Source organism: Lucilia cuprina, chromosome 2, assembly GCF_022045245.1.
Source record: "Lucilia cuprina isolate Lc7/37 chromosome 2, ASM2204524v1, whole genome shotgun sequence".
NCBI classification, from domain to species: domain Eukaryota; kingdom Metazoa; phylum Arthropoda; class Insecta; order Diptera; family Calliphoridae; genus Lucilia; species Lucilia cuprina.
In genome coordinates this window covers 49,305,261-49,323,066 of record NC_060950.1, presented here as the reverse complement: position 1 = coordinate 49,323,066, position 17,806 = coordinate 49,305,261, and the positions used below count along the sequence as shown (strand labels likewise).

At 28.6% G+C, this 17,806-nt stretch overlaps 1 protein-coding gene across 2 annotated transcripts in view; it reads right to left on the bottom strand.

Moving 5' to 3' along the window:
- Nucleotides 1-9,280: 9,280 nt before the first annotated feature.
- The window catches only part of LOC111685909 (toll-interacting protein-like), a 59,164-nt gene continuing 50,638 nt past the window's right edge, over nt 9,281-17,806 (bottom strand). For both annotated transcript variants that reach the window (XM_046950456.1, XM_046950453.1), the window contains exons 3-4: nt 9,606-10,136; nt 9,281-9,549 (exon numbers count right to left, since the gene is read on the bottom strand). In XM_046950456.1, the coding sequence (XP_046806412.1) occupies nt 9,439-9,549; nt 9,606-10,136 (642 nt within the window). In that variant the 3' untranslated portion in view covers nt 9,281-9,438. The remainder of the gene's footprint in view (nt 9,550-9,605; nt 10,137-17,806) is intronic.

Genomic DNA, 17,806 nt, shown 5'->3' with positions numbered 1-17,806 from the left:
TGTAAAGGGTCGAGAATTTCCATATCTAACTAAAAAAAGATATTAAGGGATCAATATGGACTAAATTGTTGTAGCTATCTGCGACCCTATTAAAATTTTGATATAAATCATAGTTTTAGAAATTTAACAAATATGCAATATATGACAAAATCTTTATTTATAAACAAAACTCAATGAAAAAAAAAATGAAAAGGTCAAAGGGCATCCCGCAATTCCCAAAAATAGGAGTGAAAATCCCAAAAATGGGATTTTTACATTTTTGCCCATAGGGTCCACATTTCTTTTAGGGCTGGGAAAATACTTTTGAAGTAAATAGAAAACATATTGAGGTTTCCAAAACTGCTTTCAGTTTTCTGATCCCAGTTTTGGGATTTTAGAACATGTCGCCCAAAGTTGAAGTTTTGATAAAAAATACGTCATATTCGGAAGGACGCAGTGGCAACATTTTCAAAAAATAGGACAAGTTTTTTACGCCAAAGCATTCTGCGTAAAGATACCTTTTAGAAAACTATAAAATTGTTATATGTTCTTAAAGAAAATTTTATTTTATTAATAAAAGAGTTAAGACACATTTTGGGCAAAAAACGGCAAAAATCTAAAATTTTTTGAATTTTTAAATTAAAAAACGTATATTTTTGGATCTGTAAATGATATTGATCTGAAATTTTTTGTATATTATTGGTTTCATCATCAAAACTTAAACTCGAATACTCCTTGGCTACGCTCACGCCAAATTTTATCCCGATCGGATCAGCCGTTTAAAAATGCCAGATTTATTTCCAAAAAATTTCCATTCTGCCCCACTGTGCAATACAATATGGTTAAATTATCTTTTTTTATTTAGAAAAAGTTTCCCAAAAAAGTTTCCTAGTGTGGACCGGCACATACACACCAGAAAATCCACTTTTTAATTTTAGAAACCACGTTAATAAACATTATTTCAACACAATATGGGTTAACTATCTTTAAATTAATATTTTTTTACAAAATTTGTTTAAATTATTGAAATATTTTAATTTTTTCTATTTCACATTTTATTTTACTTATTTCATTTAAATGTTAATAAAAAGCTTATTTTGAGTAGCCAGTGCTGGGCATTTATTTTTTACATATTTTTATTATCAAAACAAAATTTCTAAAATTGAAAAATAATAAATATTTGAAAATTTTTAAATTGCATTTGCAGGAAGACAACGTCTTATTGCTGTTTCATTTAAATTTCTTCAATTGGAACCTTCTTATCCGCATTTTCAGTCATAATTATACCCTACACCACTATAGTGGGGAGGGTATTATGCGTTTGTGCTGTTTGTAACATACAAATATATTTGTCCAATACCACCTTAAAGTATACCGATCGATTTAGAATCATTTTTTGAGTCGATTAAAACATGTCCGTCCGTCTATCCGGCTGTCCATGTAAACCTTGTGCGCAAGTTACAGGCCGCAATTTTTAATATAATTTGATGAAATTTGGACCAAGCATGTTTTTTGGCACAGGGACGAAGCCTATTGAAAATGGTTGAAATCGGTCCATTATTTCACCTAGTCCCCATACAACCGTACCTCCCGTATGCCATAAAATTGGCACAAATAAGTTTTATATAAGTATAAATGACACTGCAGATTTTCGTAATTATCGGCCCTTATTTGACCCTAGCCCCCATACAAACCACCCTTCAAAAATGTCTTAAACGTCTAAAATTGACTTGTAACCATTTGTATCGCAATAAAACTCAACAAAACTAACTGTTATTTAGAAATATATCCTCTTCCCAAATTTACCGAGGATCGGCCCATATTAACCTATATAAAGCCTCATTTAGAAATTTTAGTTTTTTTATAAATAAATTGCTTAAATATTTTGGAGTTATGGTAATATTCAACATAAAAGTTTCTTTATAAAAAATAAAAATTTTATAAAAAGTAAATATTTTAAAAATATACTCATGGTGTAGGGTATTATATGGTCGGCCATGCCCGACTATACTTTCCTACTTGTTTTTGATTTGAAATTTTTTCGTTTGAAATCAAAAATTTAATTTTAATGTTAGAAAAAAAAAAATAAATAAATTATTTTTGACAAAACCCAAGCACTTTTAAAATAAACAAATAAATACCAGCTGCCTTAACGATTTCACATTACTTAGTGCATCCTGGGAAAACCCAAAGGAATTTTTGTAGTTTTGCAAGCAAAAACCAAATAAAGCCATATTATTTAAAATTTAATATTTAATAAATATAATTTTAAAATAAAAAATATTTCCTTGTGCAAAACATGTTCTAGTGAGTATAACAACGGACTATTTATCCAAGGTTGTGAATTCAAATCATGTGCCATAGTAAGTTTAAGAGTTTTTTATTTTTAATGTTGTAAACTTAAGAGCAGAAAGGATGCATTAGTTTTATTTGTAATTAACATATTTTTGTAAGCATTAATAAGATTCATTTTTAATTTTTTATATTTTATTTATTATATCGCTCATATCCTACAAGACTATATGTATAACTTTACGACAAAAATTTCGCAATTACCTTTTTTGGTAATATTTATGTAAATTTTGTGTACAGGGTGTTACCAATTAAAAAAAGCTTTCACACATTTAAAAGTTGATATGAATGTGAAACTGTACCTCGTTTCTGTAAGACCTGGTTCACACAGGGAAACTTTTGTTGAGAAACTTTTGGTTTTGTGTGCGACAGAAAAAGATGGTTGGAATTTCTTTCTCTCACACACAAAAATCAAAGGTTTCCCAAAAAAAGTTTCCCAGTGTAAACAAGGTCTAACTTTCGCATCGAGAAGTTTCTCGAATGAAACAGTGAAATTGAAGAAAAAACAATGTGAATTAAAATAAAATATCATTTCTCAGACCTGGTTCAGATTGGGAAACTTTTGTTGAGAAACTTTTTATTTCTCAAAAACAGTTTCCTATTGTGAACCAGGTTTCACATGCAAGTCTTTCTGTAACTGCCGGTCTACTCTAGACCTGGTTCACACTAGGAAACTTTTTTTGGAAACTTTTGATTTTTATGTGTGAGAGAAAGAGATATAAACCATCTATTTCTTTCACACACAAAATCAAAAGTTTCTCAACAAAAGTTTCCCAGTGTGAACCAGATCCTAACTTTTTTTGGGAAACTTTTGATTTTGAGTTAGAGAGAAAAAGAATGAATATTATCCATCTCTCTCGCGGTACGGAGTTTCCCGTTCTCGGAAACTTGTTATTCTTTTCATTCGTACAACAAATCTACGCAATAAAGACCTGGTTCACACAGTGCAACTTTTGTTGAGAAACTTTTGATTTTTGTGTATGAGAGAAAGGGAAAGAAATATCAACAATCTCTTTCACACACAAAATCAAAAGTTTCTCAACAAAAGTTTCCCAGTATAACCAAAAAAGTTTCCTAGGATCTGGTTCACACTGGGAAACTTTTGTTGAGAAACTTTTGATTTTGTGTGTGAGAGAAAGATATGGTTTATATTTCTTTCTCTTTCTTTCACACACAAAAATCAAAAGTTTCCCAAAAAAGTTTCCTAGTGTGAACCAGGTAAAACACATAGTTTCTGAAACAAGTTTTAATGTGTGGACATTAAAGAAACTTCAAAAGAGAATTAAGAAAAAGTTTCTCAACAAAAGTTTCCTAGTGTGGACGAGGTCTAAGAAAATTTTGTGAGAACTATCTGTCATTTATGTTTTTTGACGTAAGTTATTGGAAATTTGGATCTGGTTCACACTAGGAAACTTTTTTGGGAAACTTTTGATTTTTGTGTATGAAAGAAAGAGAAAGAACTATCTTTCGCTCACACACAAAATCATAAGTTTCTCAACAAAAGTTTCCCAGTATGAACCAGGTCTTGTGAGTAAGTGTTTCTGTAAGTGCCGGTCCGCACTAGGAAAATTTTTTGGGAAACTTTTGATTTTGCGTAAGAGAGAAAGAATATCATTTATCTCTCTCGCGGCACAGAGTTTCTCGTACTCCGAAACTTGTTTTGTGTTGTTATTCTTCTTATGCGTACAACAACAAATCAATGCACTTAACACGTAGTTTCTGAAACAAAAGTTTCTATGTATGGACATTAAGGAAACTTCAAAAGAGAATTAAGAAAAAGTTTCTCAACAAAATATTCTGAGAAGTTTTCCAAATGAACTGTCAAAAAACTAACACTTTAAAACGGTGCGGAAAGTAAAATTTTAAGTAAAAAAAATAAAAATAAAATAATGAAAAAGTAATTTTAAATTTTTAATTAATTAAGATTAAAATAAATATTGTTCATTAATTTTAGAAAATATAAGGATTTTGGGATATACAAAAGCAAATGCTAAAAAAGTACGTGCCAAGGGCGAATTTAGTAGATAATTTTTCGAACAATTTTCATTTAATTTCTATTTTTTTGTTAATTTATTTTTCGTTTATAAATTTGTTCGGCAAGTTTTGTTGTCTTCTTTTTTTATGTTTTTGACAGCTGCTTTATTGGAAATTTCCAATAAAAACGTAATTCGTGTAGCCTCTTCTCACTTAAATTTAGACCTGGTTCACACTAGGAAACTTTTTTGGAAAACTTTTGATTTATGTGTGTAAGAGAAAGAGAATGAAATATCAACCATCATTTTCTCTCATACACAAAATCAAAAGTTTCCTAGTGTGAACCAGGTCTTACAGAAACACTTTTTACTCACAAATTGAGAAACGGTGGAATTTTGTGTGTAACACTTCTCGATGTGAGAACTTCTCACAAAAAGTTATAGAAACAGGGTACTGGTGCACAGTGGTATAGGAAAAAAAAAAGAGGGAAATAATTCGGTAACTTCTAAACGGTTAATCCGATTTTAATGAAATTTGGTATGCACAAAGAGGAGGTGTTGTCGAGTTTAGGTTTTGAATTTGGACCTTATAGGCCAACAAGGGGCCCGGCGGGGGGTCCTCAAATTAGGACACCTCGGCTATGTTAAATTTTTAAAACGATCCTATTTCTTCATTTGAGTTCCGATTTAAAAAAAATTTCGTATATGGAATCTCCTCATCGAGCACTATAAAAAATGTCGTCATAGCAGTAAATTATCTCTTATAGTTTAGGAGATATTCGCATTTGAAAATTAAAATTTTAAAATTTTTACCGTTCTTACTTTAGTTTTTTGATAATAGCGGGTCCAAATATTCCCGATTAATTTGTCACTTAAAAAACATTAGGTAGGCATGTTATATATCAATGGAAAGGTAATTTTGTCTATTTTTCAAAACTGTATATAATTTTTGAAAATTAAAAAATTCGCGGAATACTTTTTTAAAAAAAATTAAAAAATGTTTTTTATTCAGTTTTTGCGAAGATACAAATTTTTCAAATTGCAATAAAAATTTTATTTATGAATATTTTTTGATGAAATTTTACAGTTAGGTAGATTTTTTTACTCAAAATCCAAAATTAAATAAAAATTTCGAATTTTCTTATTAGAAATCCCGGAATTCCCAAAAAAGTTTTAAAAAATCCCAAAAATGGGATTTTTTGGTTTTTTGCCTATTATATCCATACCAGGGGCGGTGTTATCGAAACCCGTTACAAAATGATTAAGAACATATTGGGTCATATAAAACAGGTCACTATAATTTGATATCGACTATGCGATTTGAAATTTTTTGCTCAAAATTGAATTTTCTATAAAAAAATAGGGTTTTTTGGATGGACCTGGTCCCCTCGGTATCAAAAATTTTTAGGTTTTGTTTCATTTATCGTATTTTATGTAAAGTCAGCTTTTCAAAAAGTATAAATTCTATATACATCTTCTTAGAAACTTTTTAGATAACTTAAAAAGAAAAAGATACTTTTTTCCCAAAAAAATGGCAAAAAATCGCCTTTTTTTAATTTTTTAAATTAAAATGCCTATAACTTTAGACTCAGTCATGATTTTTACATAATTCTTTCACTGCTTGATATATTGACTTGTTGTTAAGCGAATAAAAAAAGAAATGGCGAAAATCGGGAATATTTGGACCCGCTATTATCAAAAAACTAAAGTAAGAACGGTAAAAATTTTAAAATTTTAATTTTCAAATGCGAATATCTCCTAAACTATAAGAGATAATTTACTGCTATGACGACATTTTTTATAGTGCTCGATGAGGAGATTCCATATACGAAATTTTTTTTAAATCGGAACTCAAATGAAGAAATAGGATCGTTTTAAAAATTTAACATAGCCGAGGTGTCCTAATTTGAGGACCCCCCGCCGGGCCCCTTGTTGGCCTATAAGGTCCAAATTCAAAACCTAAACTCGACAACACCTCCTCTTTGTGCATACCAAATTTCATTAAAATCGGATTAACCGTTTAGAAGTTACCGAATTATTTCCCTCTTTTTTTTTCCTATACCACTGTGTGGTGTTCATTAATAGCAATTCTGCATATTCCGTTTTCTCTTACTTAAAAATTTTAAAAACTAACAATTTCAAACAAATATTTTAAATATTTATATGTATTACATGATGTTAATATTGGTATCAAATGAAAGCTGTAAAGATTCATTCTACTTATATTATTTATTTGACTCAAAAAAAATATATATATATATAAATAAATTAAATTTTAAAAAAGTTAAAAAAAATTTTAACTACTTTTTTGTTGCAAATTTTAGTTAAGCTTTCAATTATTTTTTAATTCAGATGAATTGTAGTAAATTGTATAATTTTGAGGAAAAGACTCTCATCTTCGTTTAATATTAATACTAAAAATTATTCATGAATATTTGTAATTTTCTTTTTGAAATCGTATGCTCTTTAACTTTTTAGGTCCTTTGTGCTGAATTGTTGTTAGAAACATTACACATGTTGTTTGTGCACGTAGTGCTTGTCGTAGACAACATCAATATCTTAAGACCGTGTAAAAAACAAACTTAATTTGGTGGCAAACAATATTTAAGTACCGTTAACGGTTTACTCGTTAGAATCTTCCAGCAAAGATGTATAAAATTGGCATTAGATTCTAACGTTGTTTAAAATAGTATTATTCATTAAAAGGAGTAATTACCAAAATGCAGCTCGCAACAAAACTCGCTTAAACACATGTTTTTCAACAACGCAAACAGAGTACTAATTCAGCAACATTATTCTATACAATTTTAGTAATAATTGTTTATATGAAGTTTTTTTTATAACACCGTCCAACACCATTTTTCACACAAGAACCAAACCACATACATACGAAAGAACATAATTTATATGGTATAACTGCGTACTCAGTTTTTCATTTTCTGATCGTTTGTCCTTTTAAAAGGACTTTAAAATTTGAGGTGCATACAATTTCCAAAAATTATTATAAAATATTTTAAGCCACCCTATTATAACAATATGGGTATCAAACTAAAGAGGACAATTGCAGTATTTTTATCACGTATTTTGTTTTATTTTTAAAGAATAAAAAGATGTAAAAAATATCCTTATAAAAGTTTATCCTTTATTATCCTTGAAATTTTATAGGAAATTGTTCAACAAAAAATATTCATAATAATAACATTAGAATGGAATACAAAAGTATGCAATTTGGTCTTTATAGCTCCATTTTTTTAATTTTTATAATATTTTTTAAATATCTCAATAAATTAATTAATAAAATTTTCCCCTCTGAAAATTTCAAAGTCCTTTTTTTGTTAAAATATTATGTAAAAAATTAGAAATTTGTTATTGTGGAACCGAGTTTCTTTATATCTATGATAAAAAGTTAAAAAAAGTGGATACTTTGAAGAATATGAAAGGATAACAATCGATTAAGGATATCTTGCATTTTTATCCTTTCATGTTAAAACTCCTTTCTTGGAAATTATATTTTCCTTTTTAACTTAACACAATTATTCCGAACTCTTTAGTTATTCTAAATTCTATATATCTTTTAAAAATATCTTTGACATCCCAATAATGTTATCAAAGTAGTTTATTATATAGTTTTTATTAAAAAATACAAATACAGTGCGAAGGTATATCATGAGCAATTAGTAAACCACGATATACATAAATATTTAAACAAGTTAGGAAAGTATTGCCGGACTTGGCCGAGCATATCATACCCTACACCAGTTGTAAATTTCTTTCAATTTATTTTAGCAAATAAAATATTTATGTTGAATTTTATTTCAATTGCGACATATTGAAGAAAAATTAATTTTCTAAATGTGGGCTAGAGTCAAATAGTGATTAAAGGCCTGCACAAGACAACAATAATGCGACAATTTGTTAAACAAATATCGTGTGCGCCATCATAAGCAGGCCTTTAATATGTATATTATAAAAATAAGAGGAGAGATTTATGTATACATATATAAACGTTTTTTATGTAGCTTTTCATCGTGATATTAATGTTTATATTAATTATATTATATTTTATATTTATATTAATATTGCGCTTATCATATAATCCTGAAGTGGATTTTAGAATTCGGAACATGCATGTTTTAATCACTAAATCGTCATAATCATACGAAATAAAATTTTATATATTTTAAGACATATTATCTCAACCACCGGTTATGTTTAATTGGTAGATATTTTGTCTGAAAACTGTCAATTTAACTTTAGGATAAAAAATTAACAGACATTGGGATAATGGGGGTAGGTAATTGGTATAAATAATAAATAAAATTAAACAAAATATTCTCAACAAAAATTTTTTAATTTGAATACATCTTAACTTTTAATTTTTTTACAAAGAACTAATAAAGATAAAGACATGAAATTTGGGAGTCTGCAACTCCATATTTGTAAATATAACATATATTTTTTTCTAAAAAAACTGACTATAGAAAATAAGTATATTAAAGGATTAAAATTTAAAAGGACATTTTTTTAGTTTTTTTATTCTAACATTTTAAAACTATTTTATTTGTAAAAATACTGTTATTCTCCTCTTTCAATCGATACCTATATTGACCTACTAGACCAAACCAAACTTAAGCTAAATATAATTATACTTACTCTTCCTCTTAAACTTTAAAGTCCTTTTAAAGGAAGAAACGATCAGAAAATAAAAAACCAAAAATGTAGTTTAACTTAAGTATGTAGTTTCCAACGTATAGGATCTTGCTCATGTGTGCAGCAATTTTTCCCAATTTGTTGTACGGTGTAATATAACGTGAAAATTTTTTAAAGAGTAACGAATTGTGTTGATAATAATTTGTTAACTAAAATTAATTTTTTTTAGATGTATTTCTTCGGATTTGATGTACATACATGCATACATATGTATGCACTTCCTTCTTTCAATCTAACTAACAAACTCAAAAAAGTTGTTTCGAGAATTACGGGTTTGAATGTTTTATAACATTTTATTAATAATAAAATAACTTTTAAGCATATCATGCAAGTTTCAAATCTCATCTTATCTGGAATTTGAGTTATGCCAGTTTTGTAATAAATGATCTATACGTAATAAAATGAAGTACTGTTTTATCCCATACTATTCGTTCATCTGTAATAGAGAATTGATAGTTGAGTCTTTATTTCCTCTGTTAACTTCATACAATGTTTTAACAACTTCAGCATCAATGTTTGGAAACATTTCGCGTACCTTAAAAGATGAAAAACTATTAAACTGATTTATATTATATATGAATATACCCTTACTTGTTTTAAATCTTCTTCGGATATTACAAAAGGAAGAGTAGATGTATGCTGAATTGGTTGATGTGGGGAAACAAAAATTGGAGTAGGGCGTCCAGGCGGAACCATTAACATCTGACCAGATTCTTGAAGATTTGGGTACATATAATGTTGATTAGAAAAACTTAAAACAATATCGATTGCGCCTTCAAGTCCATCGCCTTGTTTTCCGCTTAAGGGATACCATTCTTCATGTGTTTCTCCATTAAAAACTCTTTCAGGTAATTTGATTTCGCACCAAGCGATTAACTCATCCATTTTGAAACTGCATTCATCATATATTTCAACGTAAAAGGAATTTACTCCATTAGGTAGTTGACTTTGTATTACTCGATTCCATCTAGGATTTTTTCCACCATTTGGATCAGTTTGAGTTTCGTAAACATAATGGCCTACACGAATTCGTACATATGGATCCATTCTCGTTAGGCCATAGTTTCTTGCAAGTTTTGCTTGTGCACACGTTATACTTAGACGGCCTACATGGTTAATAGCCTGAATTTTTAGAAAACATACACATTAAACATTTTAAATACCAAATCGAATATACATATGTACATAAATAAAGCATAATAAACATCATATTCATATCAAGTATCAAACTTATCGTCTTTAGACTCCATTAAGTTATTTATGGAAAAGTCTGCAACAAATGAAAATTTAGTTAACTTTTAAATTAATTAAAGAAAAGAATAAAATATGTAGAAGTCATAAACAAACAAAAATTAACTCATAAAAACCAATCAATATGTCATACAGTAGCTATATGGCAAATAAACACAACATCCTTAAAGATGTCTCACAAAAAGACAAATGAATTACAAGCTTAGTTGGTTAAAATTCTGCCCGTTATAAAAATCTGTTTAACGAATATATCGCTTGGTTAAGAAATATTTTCGCATAACATTAGTTGTTCTCGACTATATTATTGTGCCATATTTTTTAATTGCAATGACATTCTTAATATTTTTAACACCGATACATTTCCAATGTCGCATTTTTTCTTTCTAATAAATTTATGAAGAATTTGTTCGTAGTACAATCTATATTAAGAAATATTAATGTAATGAAAAACAAGTAAGAAGTTATAGTCGGGAGAGGCCGACTATATAATACCCTACACCTGTATACGAATAAAATGTAATTTAGTTTTCATAAAAAAGCATTCAATTAATTAAGTTGAATTGCACTTTGCCTCTGATATACATAAGCCATTTTTAATAAAACTGTGGTTAATTATGTAAAGTTTTGATGAGGGGCTTTTTATAAGAATGAGGCCATATAATTATAAAGTTCATCAGGGTCATCAAGGCTAGTATAAAACTTGGTTTTGTAGCTTTTTGTCGAATTACGAGTATATTAAACGTATGGGGCCTAGGTGAAATAATGGACCGATGTTAACTATTTCCAATAGGCTTCGTCTACAGTACCATAAAAGATCGTGTGCCAAATTTCATTGCATTATATCCAAAATTGCGACCTGTAGTTTGATTACAATGTTTACAAGCCGTTATCGGGGGTACAGTTGTATGGGGGCAAGGAGAAATAATGAACCGATGTTAACTATTTTCAATAGGCTACAGTACCCCACTAAAGTGGTGTAGGGTATAAAAAGCATAAAATTATGTAGAGTCCGGATAAAATGAGACTTTTGGATACTGTTCAATAGTTCAATAGGTTATTTTCTTCAATAGGTACTTTTTGAATTCTATATAATATTGAACCTAGATTTTTCAAATGGTACTTTTTCAATTTTTTATAATATTGAACCTAGAAACATTAAGCTAACAAAGCAGCGGGTTATAAGTTAGTATTTAATAAAACTGACTGGATTTTATCGTACAACGTCAACAGACCATAATGTAAAATTGACTTTTAACATTTTTGTTTATAATTTAAATTACACTTATAAATATTTCATCAACACTATGCACTTCATGTTCCCTGTTTAATTTGTTTCAATTGTTTGAAAATGTTTTATTTATTTTGTACTTTTTATTTCTTATGGTTAAAATTATGTATACCTATGTTAAAATTACTTTTGTTGAAATGGTATACATACACTGAAAATAATCTCTCAACTTTACGAAAAAAAATTTCGTAACTTATATTTTCGTAATATTTACAAAAATTTCGTGTATAATACGAAATATTATTTAATAAAACCCTTTTCTATTTTTTACGAAATTACGAAAACCTTTCGTAATATTTTTTTCTTAAATTTTAGCGAAATTAAACATAATGATATTAATTATATTATGATTAAATAAAATTACAACATTTTTATAAATTTTAAGAAAAAGTATAATATTATTCTCGAATTATTTTTATAAAAAAAATTTTAAAATTCGTGTGGAGAAAAATTTTGAACTAAAATTAGAAAATTTATTTTAAAATAAACAAAAATGTTTGATTAAATTAATATTTCGGAAATTTTGCAATATTTATTCAAAATTCCATTTTTTCAATTTATGTAAATTTATTTTTTTCAAGAATATTTTGCGTACAATTTCGTATATATTACGAAAGAATTTCGTGGTGCGAAACAACGAACGATTCGTACAATGTACGACATTTTTCGTATATATTAGGCATGGATTTTTTTCAGTGTATATATTTATGAGCAATTTAAATAATATTAAGGTTCCTCCTAGAAAGGATTTAGCTAAAATGATGATATATTGGCTAAACAAAGAATATGTCACTTATATGTCACTTAAAGTAAAACTACACTGAAAATAATCCAATAATAACTTTACGAAAAAAAATTTCGTAACTACTTTTTTCGTAATATATAAGAAAATTTCGTGTATAATACGAAATATTGTTTAATCAACACCTTTTCTAATTTTACGAAAGTACGAAAATCTGTCGTAATATCTTTTTTCGTATATATTAAGAAACTTTATTTTCTTTTACAAAAATAGTTTCGTTAAGGCTTATTAAAATTTTGTAGTATTATTACTTGAAGTATATACTCTTATAATGTAAAACAACATTTCGGGCAAAGCCGATCATATAATACCCTACACCTTTTACAAAAATAAAATGCGATTAAGTTGCTATAATAAAGCATTTAAGTTGAATTGTACCTTGCCTCAAATATACATACTTAAGCCGTTACTGTTTAATAAAATTGTGGACATTTAAGTGAAAATTTGATGGGGCTTTTCATAGGGGCTAGGATCATATGAGGACCTATTATAATAGAATTCGTGAGGGTCTTCAAGTGTAGTATAGAACTTGGTTAATTATGGACTTAAAAGCCCTATTCGGCGGGTTGTATGGGGAATAGGTGAAATAATGGATATAAACCATTTTCAACAGGCTTCGTTTATGGTATCATAGAAGATTATGTGTCAAATTTCAATTAATTATCTCCAAAATCGCAAACTGTAGTTTGATTACAAGGTTTACAAGGCCTATTCGGCGGGTTCAGTTACCCACTAAAGTGGTGTAGGGCATAAAAATGTAAAATTATTAACTCAATTCATAAAACATACATACGTCCAAAAAATGTCAATTCCCTGTTTGTTTTCAATAGATAAACTGGCGGATGGTCGGCTAGATCGTTTTAGAATCTAATAAGGACCCAATAATTAGATGTGTTACAAAAGGAATTACAAATACAATACACTAGATTGATTCACGCTTGTATGAACGAAAAAAATATAGTCCCCTCTAAAATTGTTCTTTGAGTTGTAAAATTATGTTACGCAAAAAAATTAGGCTGATAGGATAACGATAATAGCTGCCGCAAAGGCTCAAAAGTTTTGCCATTTAGTAATAAATTTTGCACCTTTTTGTAAAGGAATCCTAATGTGCAGAATATGTATTCAAGAAAGATATAAAACACAAAAATTGCTTAAAAATTGTAAAAGTTATTTCAAATTCCGCAGACCATTAACGTGTCTAACAGCACATAAATTCGAAATTAGACAAATGTCCTAAAACAACCATTTTGTTACTTAAAATATATCTATATTTACCCGAATATTAGTTTTTGTTTTAATCAGAGTAGGAAGAGCGTTCAAATTGATTTCTCTCTCGAGTGAATTTATCTTTTTTCTCGTGACTTTTAAAAATTAATCTCGCGAGTGATATTTAAATTTAAAGAGCGGAAAATAAATTTCTCTCATGAAACGAGTACAAAAGAGTATTTCATGAGTTTTATAATATTGTAAATCTTAAGAAAATGAAAATTAACTTTTTTATGTGTGAGTGTGTAAGCATACATGTGCATTTATGTATATGCGTGTGTAAACTTTAAAGAGTTATATTTGCCTGTAGATGTTCGTAAATTTTTAAAATGTGGTAAATTTCCAGAAATTTCATTATGATTTTATGGCTTTTTACGATCTTTGTGCACGTGTGCAAATAGAAATATCAATTGTTATTGTAACTGAAGTAAGAAATAGGATATACGATGTGTCAATTAGGTTTTTGTATTAAAAAACATTTGTTGATGCAATTTATTTTGTTTTTTTTTTCATAAAAATTTACAGGTCAATAATATTTTGAATTTTCAGTTATTTAAATTGGGTTTTTTACATTTTTTTGGATTTAATTATTTATTTGTTAAAAGGGCATTTTAATATTAGCATTTTTTCTAATGTAATATCATAATTGCATGGTCATATTTAAAATAAATATTTAATGTAATAAAATATTTTAGAGTTTTTGAATAATAATAATAATAATAATAATAATAATAATATCAATACTTTGCTATTTAATTATCCCCGTACTAATACAATTATCCCCGTACTAATACAATTATTCCCGTTTCCATACAAAATTCCCGTTTCCATGCAGGTTTTTGTTTTACAAATAAACATTTTTATTTTTTAAAACATTTGTTTGTCGCCATAAAACCTTTTTCTCCGTGTGTGCGGAGAAAAATGTTTTATGTATGTATGTACATAAATACATCCTTCTTAAACCGGTTTTCTTGCACACATTTTCAGTTTTCTTGCACACATTTTCTCGTGAAACTGAGTTGTAAATGAGAGAAATAAATAAAATTGTATTCACGAGTGCAAAAAATGCCTACTCTGGTTTTAATACGTCAACACAAACTTGTTCTCAGCTATGGTCAAAAATGTTTGATTTTTTCAATGGCCGTTTCAAATCTCCAATTTCAGTTTATTTCAAACTTTTTTAAACAAATTTCTAAATGTTTAGGAGATCTCATGGGGATTTTAAATAAGGCTTTTAAACAGTAGTTAATTAGTTAGTTTGAAAGGAGATGTATACACATCAAATCCAAAGAAATAAACCTATCGGGCCTTTAAATCGGCTTCCAGCGGTAAATGCGAAATTCAGTAATTCAGAGCATTGTCTGACTCAACTTCCTTGTGACATCGATCCATTCGGAGGTGACTATGTTTCTTGGAACGCTTTTAGAAATTTATTTATCGCAATTTTTATTAATAGCTCGCGGCTTAGCAATATAGAACGCCTTTGCCATTTAATACGAAAAACCAAAGGTTAAGCAAAAGAAATCGTTTCTAAATATCCACTTGTTAACGCAAGTTTTGAAGCATATGAAACTAAAACATATTTTTAGTCTTCCTTTCCTTGGAAAATATTCGATAACATCACTCAAAACATTACAACGCAGAATTAATAATTGTCTTACGGCTCTTTCTATTTATAAAGTGCCTACTGATAATTGGGACCCAATTATCATTTTTATGTGTATTCAACGTTTGCCGAGATCTACAGTTATTTTGTGGGAACAGGGTGTTAAGAACAAAACTGTTTTGTACACATGGAATGATTTCGATTACTTTCTGTCAGAAAGAATTCAGACATTGCAATGTCTTCAAGATCCTAAAGGTGCTGTGGTCTTAGGTTTTTTAGTGCCCTTTTCGAGGCTTGTTGTAACAGCCATTCCAATCGGCACCTTCCCAATTTTGAATAAGACAGCCTTAGAAGCGTAGTAAGCTCTACAGTTATTCTTGGCAAGACTAGCCATAGATTTCTGGTCGATACCTATTACAAATAAAGTTCCCTCAGGTTTTTCATTCCAGAATGTCCAGTATACGTTCAATAGACAGTGGACTTTATGAGCGCCGGGAACTCGCTCTTCTTTGCCAGTCCTACGTTAGCGCTATCTCAGGGAGGAGGAATACTTTCCACTAAGTTCTTTAGGGTGCGCATTACACACACCAGCTGTCGTAATTGCTATTATCTTCACGTTCCCACGACAATTGGATCTTTGCTCTAGAACGACCCGTGTCATACTGGGCTAAAGACTGTCAACCCAGCGACAGCTGTATCAACCAAAAGTTTTTTCCTCATTAAAGTACCATCGGCCACAGTCAAGTTGTTACAACAACAATGCCATTATCCAATTTTTCAATTTTTTATAATGAACTCATTATCACAAACACTTTTCTATTCCGCAATTTTCAATTGCTCAAAAAACTTTCCAAATATTTTTACAATATTACATTATTGTAATATTAAAGTTGCGTCTTAAAAATTCCAGTTTTAGAAAGAGAGTAATTTAATGTAAAGAGGAAAAAAATAACGGCGTTCACATTGTTTAGGGATGCCAATCAATTCAAAATAGTAACAAAAATTTTTATTTTTTTTCGGGTTTTCACCCATAGAATTAACATTTTTCAATCTTGACGAAAATCGGTCCAGTCTTTTAATTGCGAATGACGAACAAGCAAACAAATAAACAAACAAACAGACTTAGAAAGAGAGTTTTATTATATTAGGAGTTAGAATAATAGGATTAGGATTTCATACAGCAATATTTAAAATTAAAATCACATAGGTCATTTATTAAGAAAAAGTACGAAACACCTTTTTTACCAACTGAATAAATACTTTGCAAAAACAGAATTTTTTAAATCATTGTAAATATAAGAAATTTCATAAAAGTACCAATAACAAAAAATATACTTTTTATACCCTACACCACTATAGTGGGAAGGGTATAATGCGTTTGTGCTGATGTTTGTAACACCCAAAAATACTGGTCCTAAAGTATACCAATAGGCCCATATTTATCCCTTCCCCAGAGCCCTAAAATATGATATTTGTTATTCCTTTGCCCCATTAAAATAATAATATTTAAAATTTGATGTCTTTAGGACATTTTATACATCAAACGTATGTTTTTGCCCCCATTTTGTGGGCTTCCAACATATCTATATTTTATCCTGTGTACTGTACAAAGCAAAGTCTCAAATCACAAACGTACTAATTTTGCAAATTTTCCCCATTTTGTCCCCTTGTGGTCCAACTTTCGCAACAGTCCTATGCTAATTTATATTTCTCAAAACTTTAAAAAGCTTGATGGAATGTATTTTGGGTTAATTAAAAGCAATATTTTGTATTAATCCTCAAAAGTACTAATTTAGACCGCCCATTTTTGCGACCTCATAGTCTTATATATTATAATATATATTATATATATATATATATATATAATATATATATATATATATATATATATATATATATATATATATATATAAATCAAACTCAATTTTCTTCAACATAAATTGAATTTTATTCGAAACAAATTAAATAATTTTCAACACAAATTAACACTTTTTTATGTCATATTAAATATTTTTCATTTTAAATTAATTATTTTTTATTTTGAATTAACCTTTTTTAAATTCAAATTCATTTTTTGTTAACTTTACGCAAAATACTTAAAAATTATAATTATCTTTTTGTACATTAAATGAAGATAAAGCTTTTAACTACTATTAAGTCTTATATTTTATTATATATTCATTGCAACGGTTCTCCAGATGCAGCTAATGACAAAGACATGGTCATATCAACGTAATAATTATTGCAATCAGATGGTGTTACTGATTCCACGGATTTTTTAATTATGGCTACCAGGTCCATATTAATATCTGGATCGGCTAGCAAATTTCGAGCACAAAGTTTAGTTTTTGAAAACACTTTTTCTATTGGGTTAAGCATGGGTGAGTACGGTGGAAGAAAAACTAAAGTATGCCCAAACTCGGCTATTTTGTCTTTCACTATTTGTGTTTTGTGAATTTGCGCATTGTCTAGTATCAACCAAGCACCTGTGATGTTGGATTCGACTAAATTGTTAAATAATTCTTCCAGAAAATGTGTAAAAATATCAGTATTAACAGAGGAATTGGCAACTATTTTTT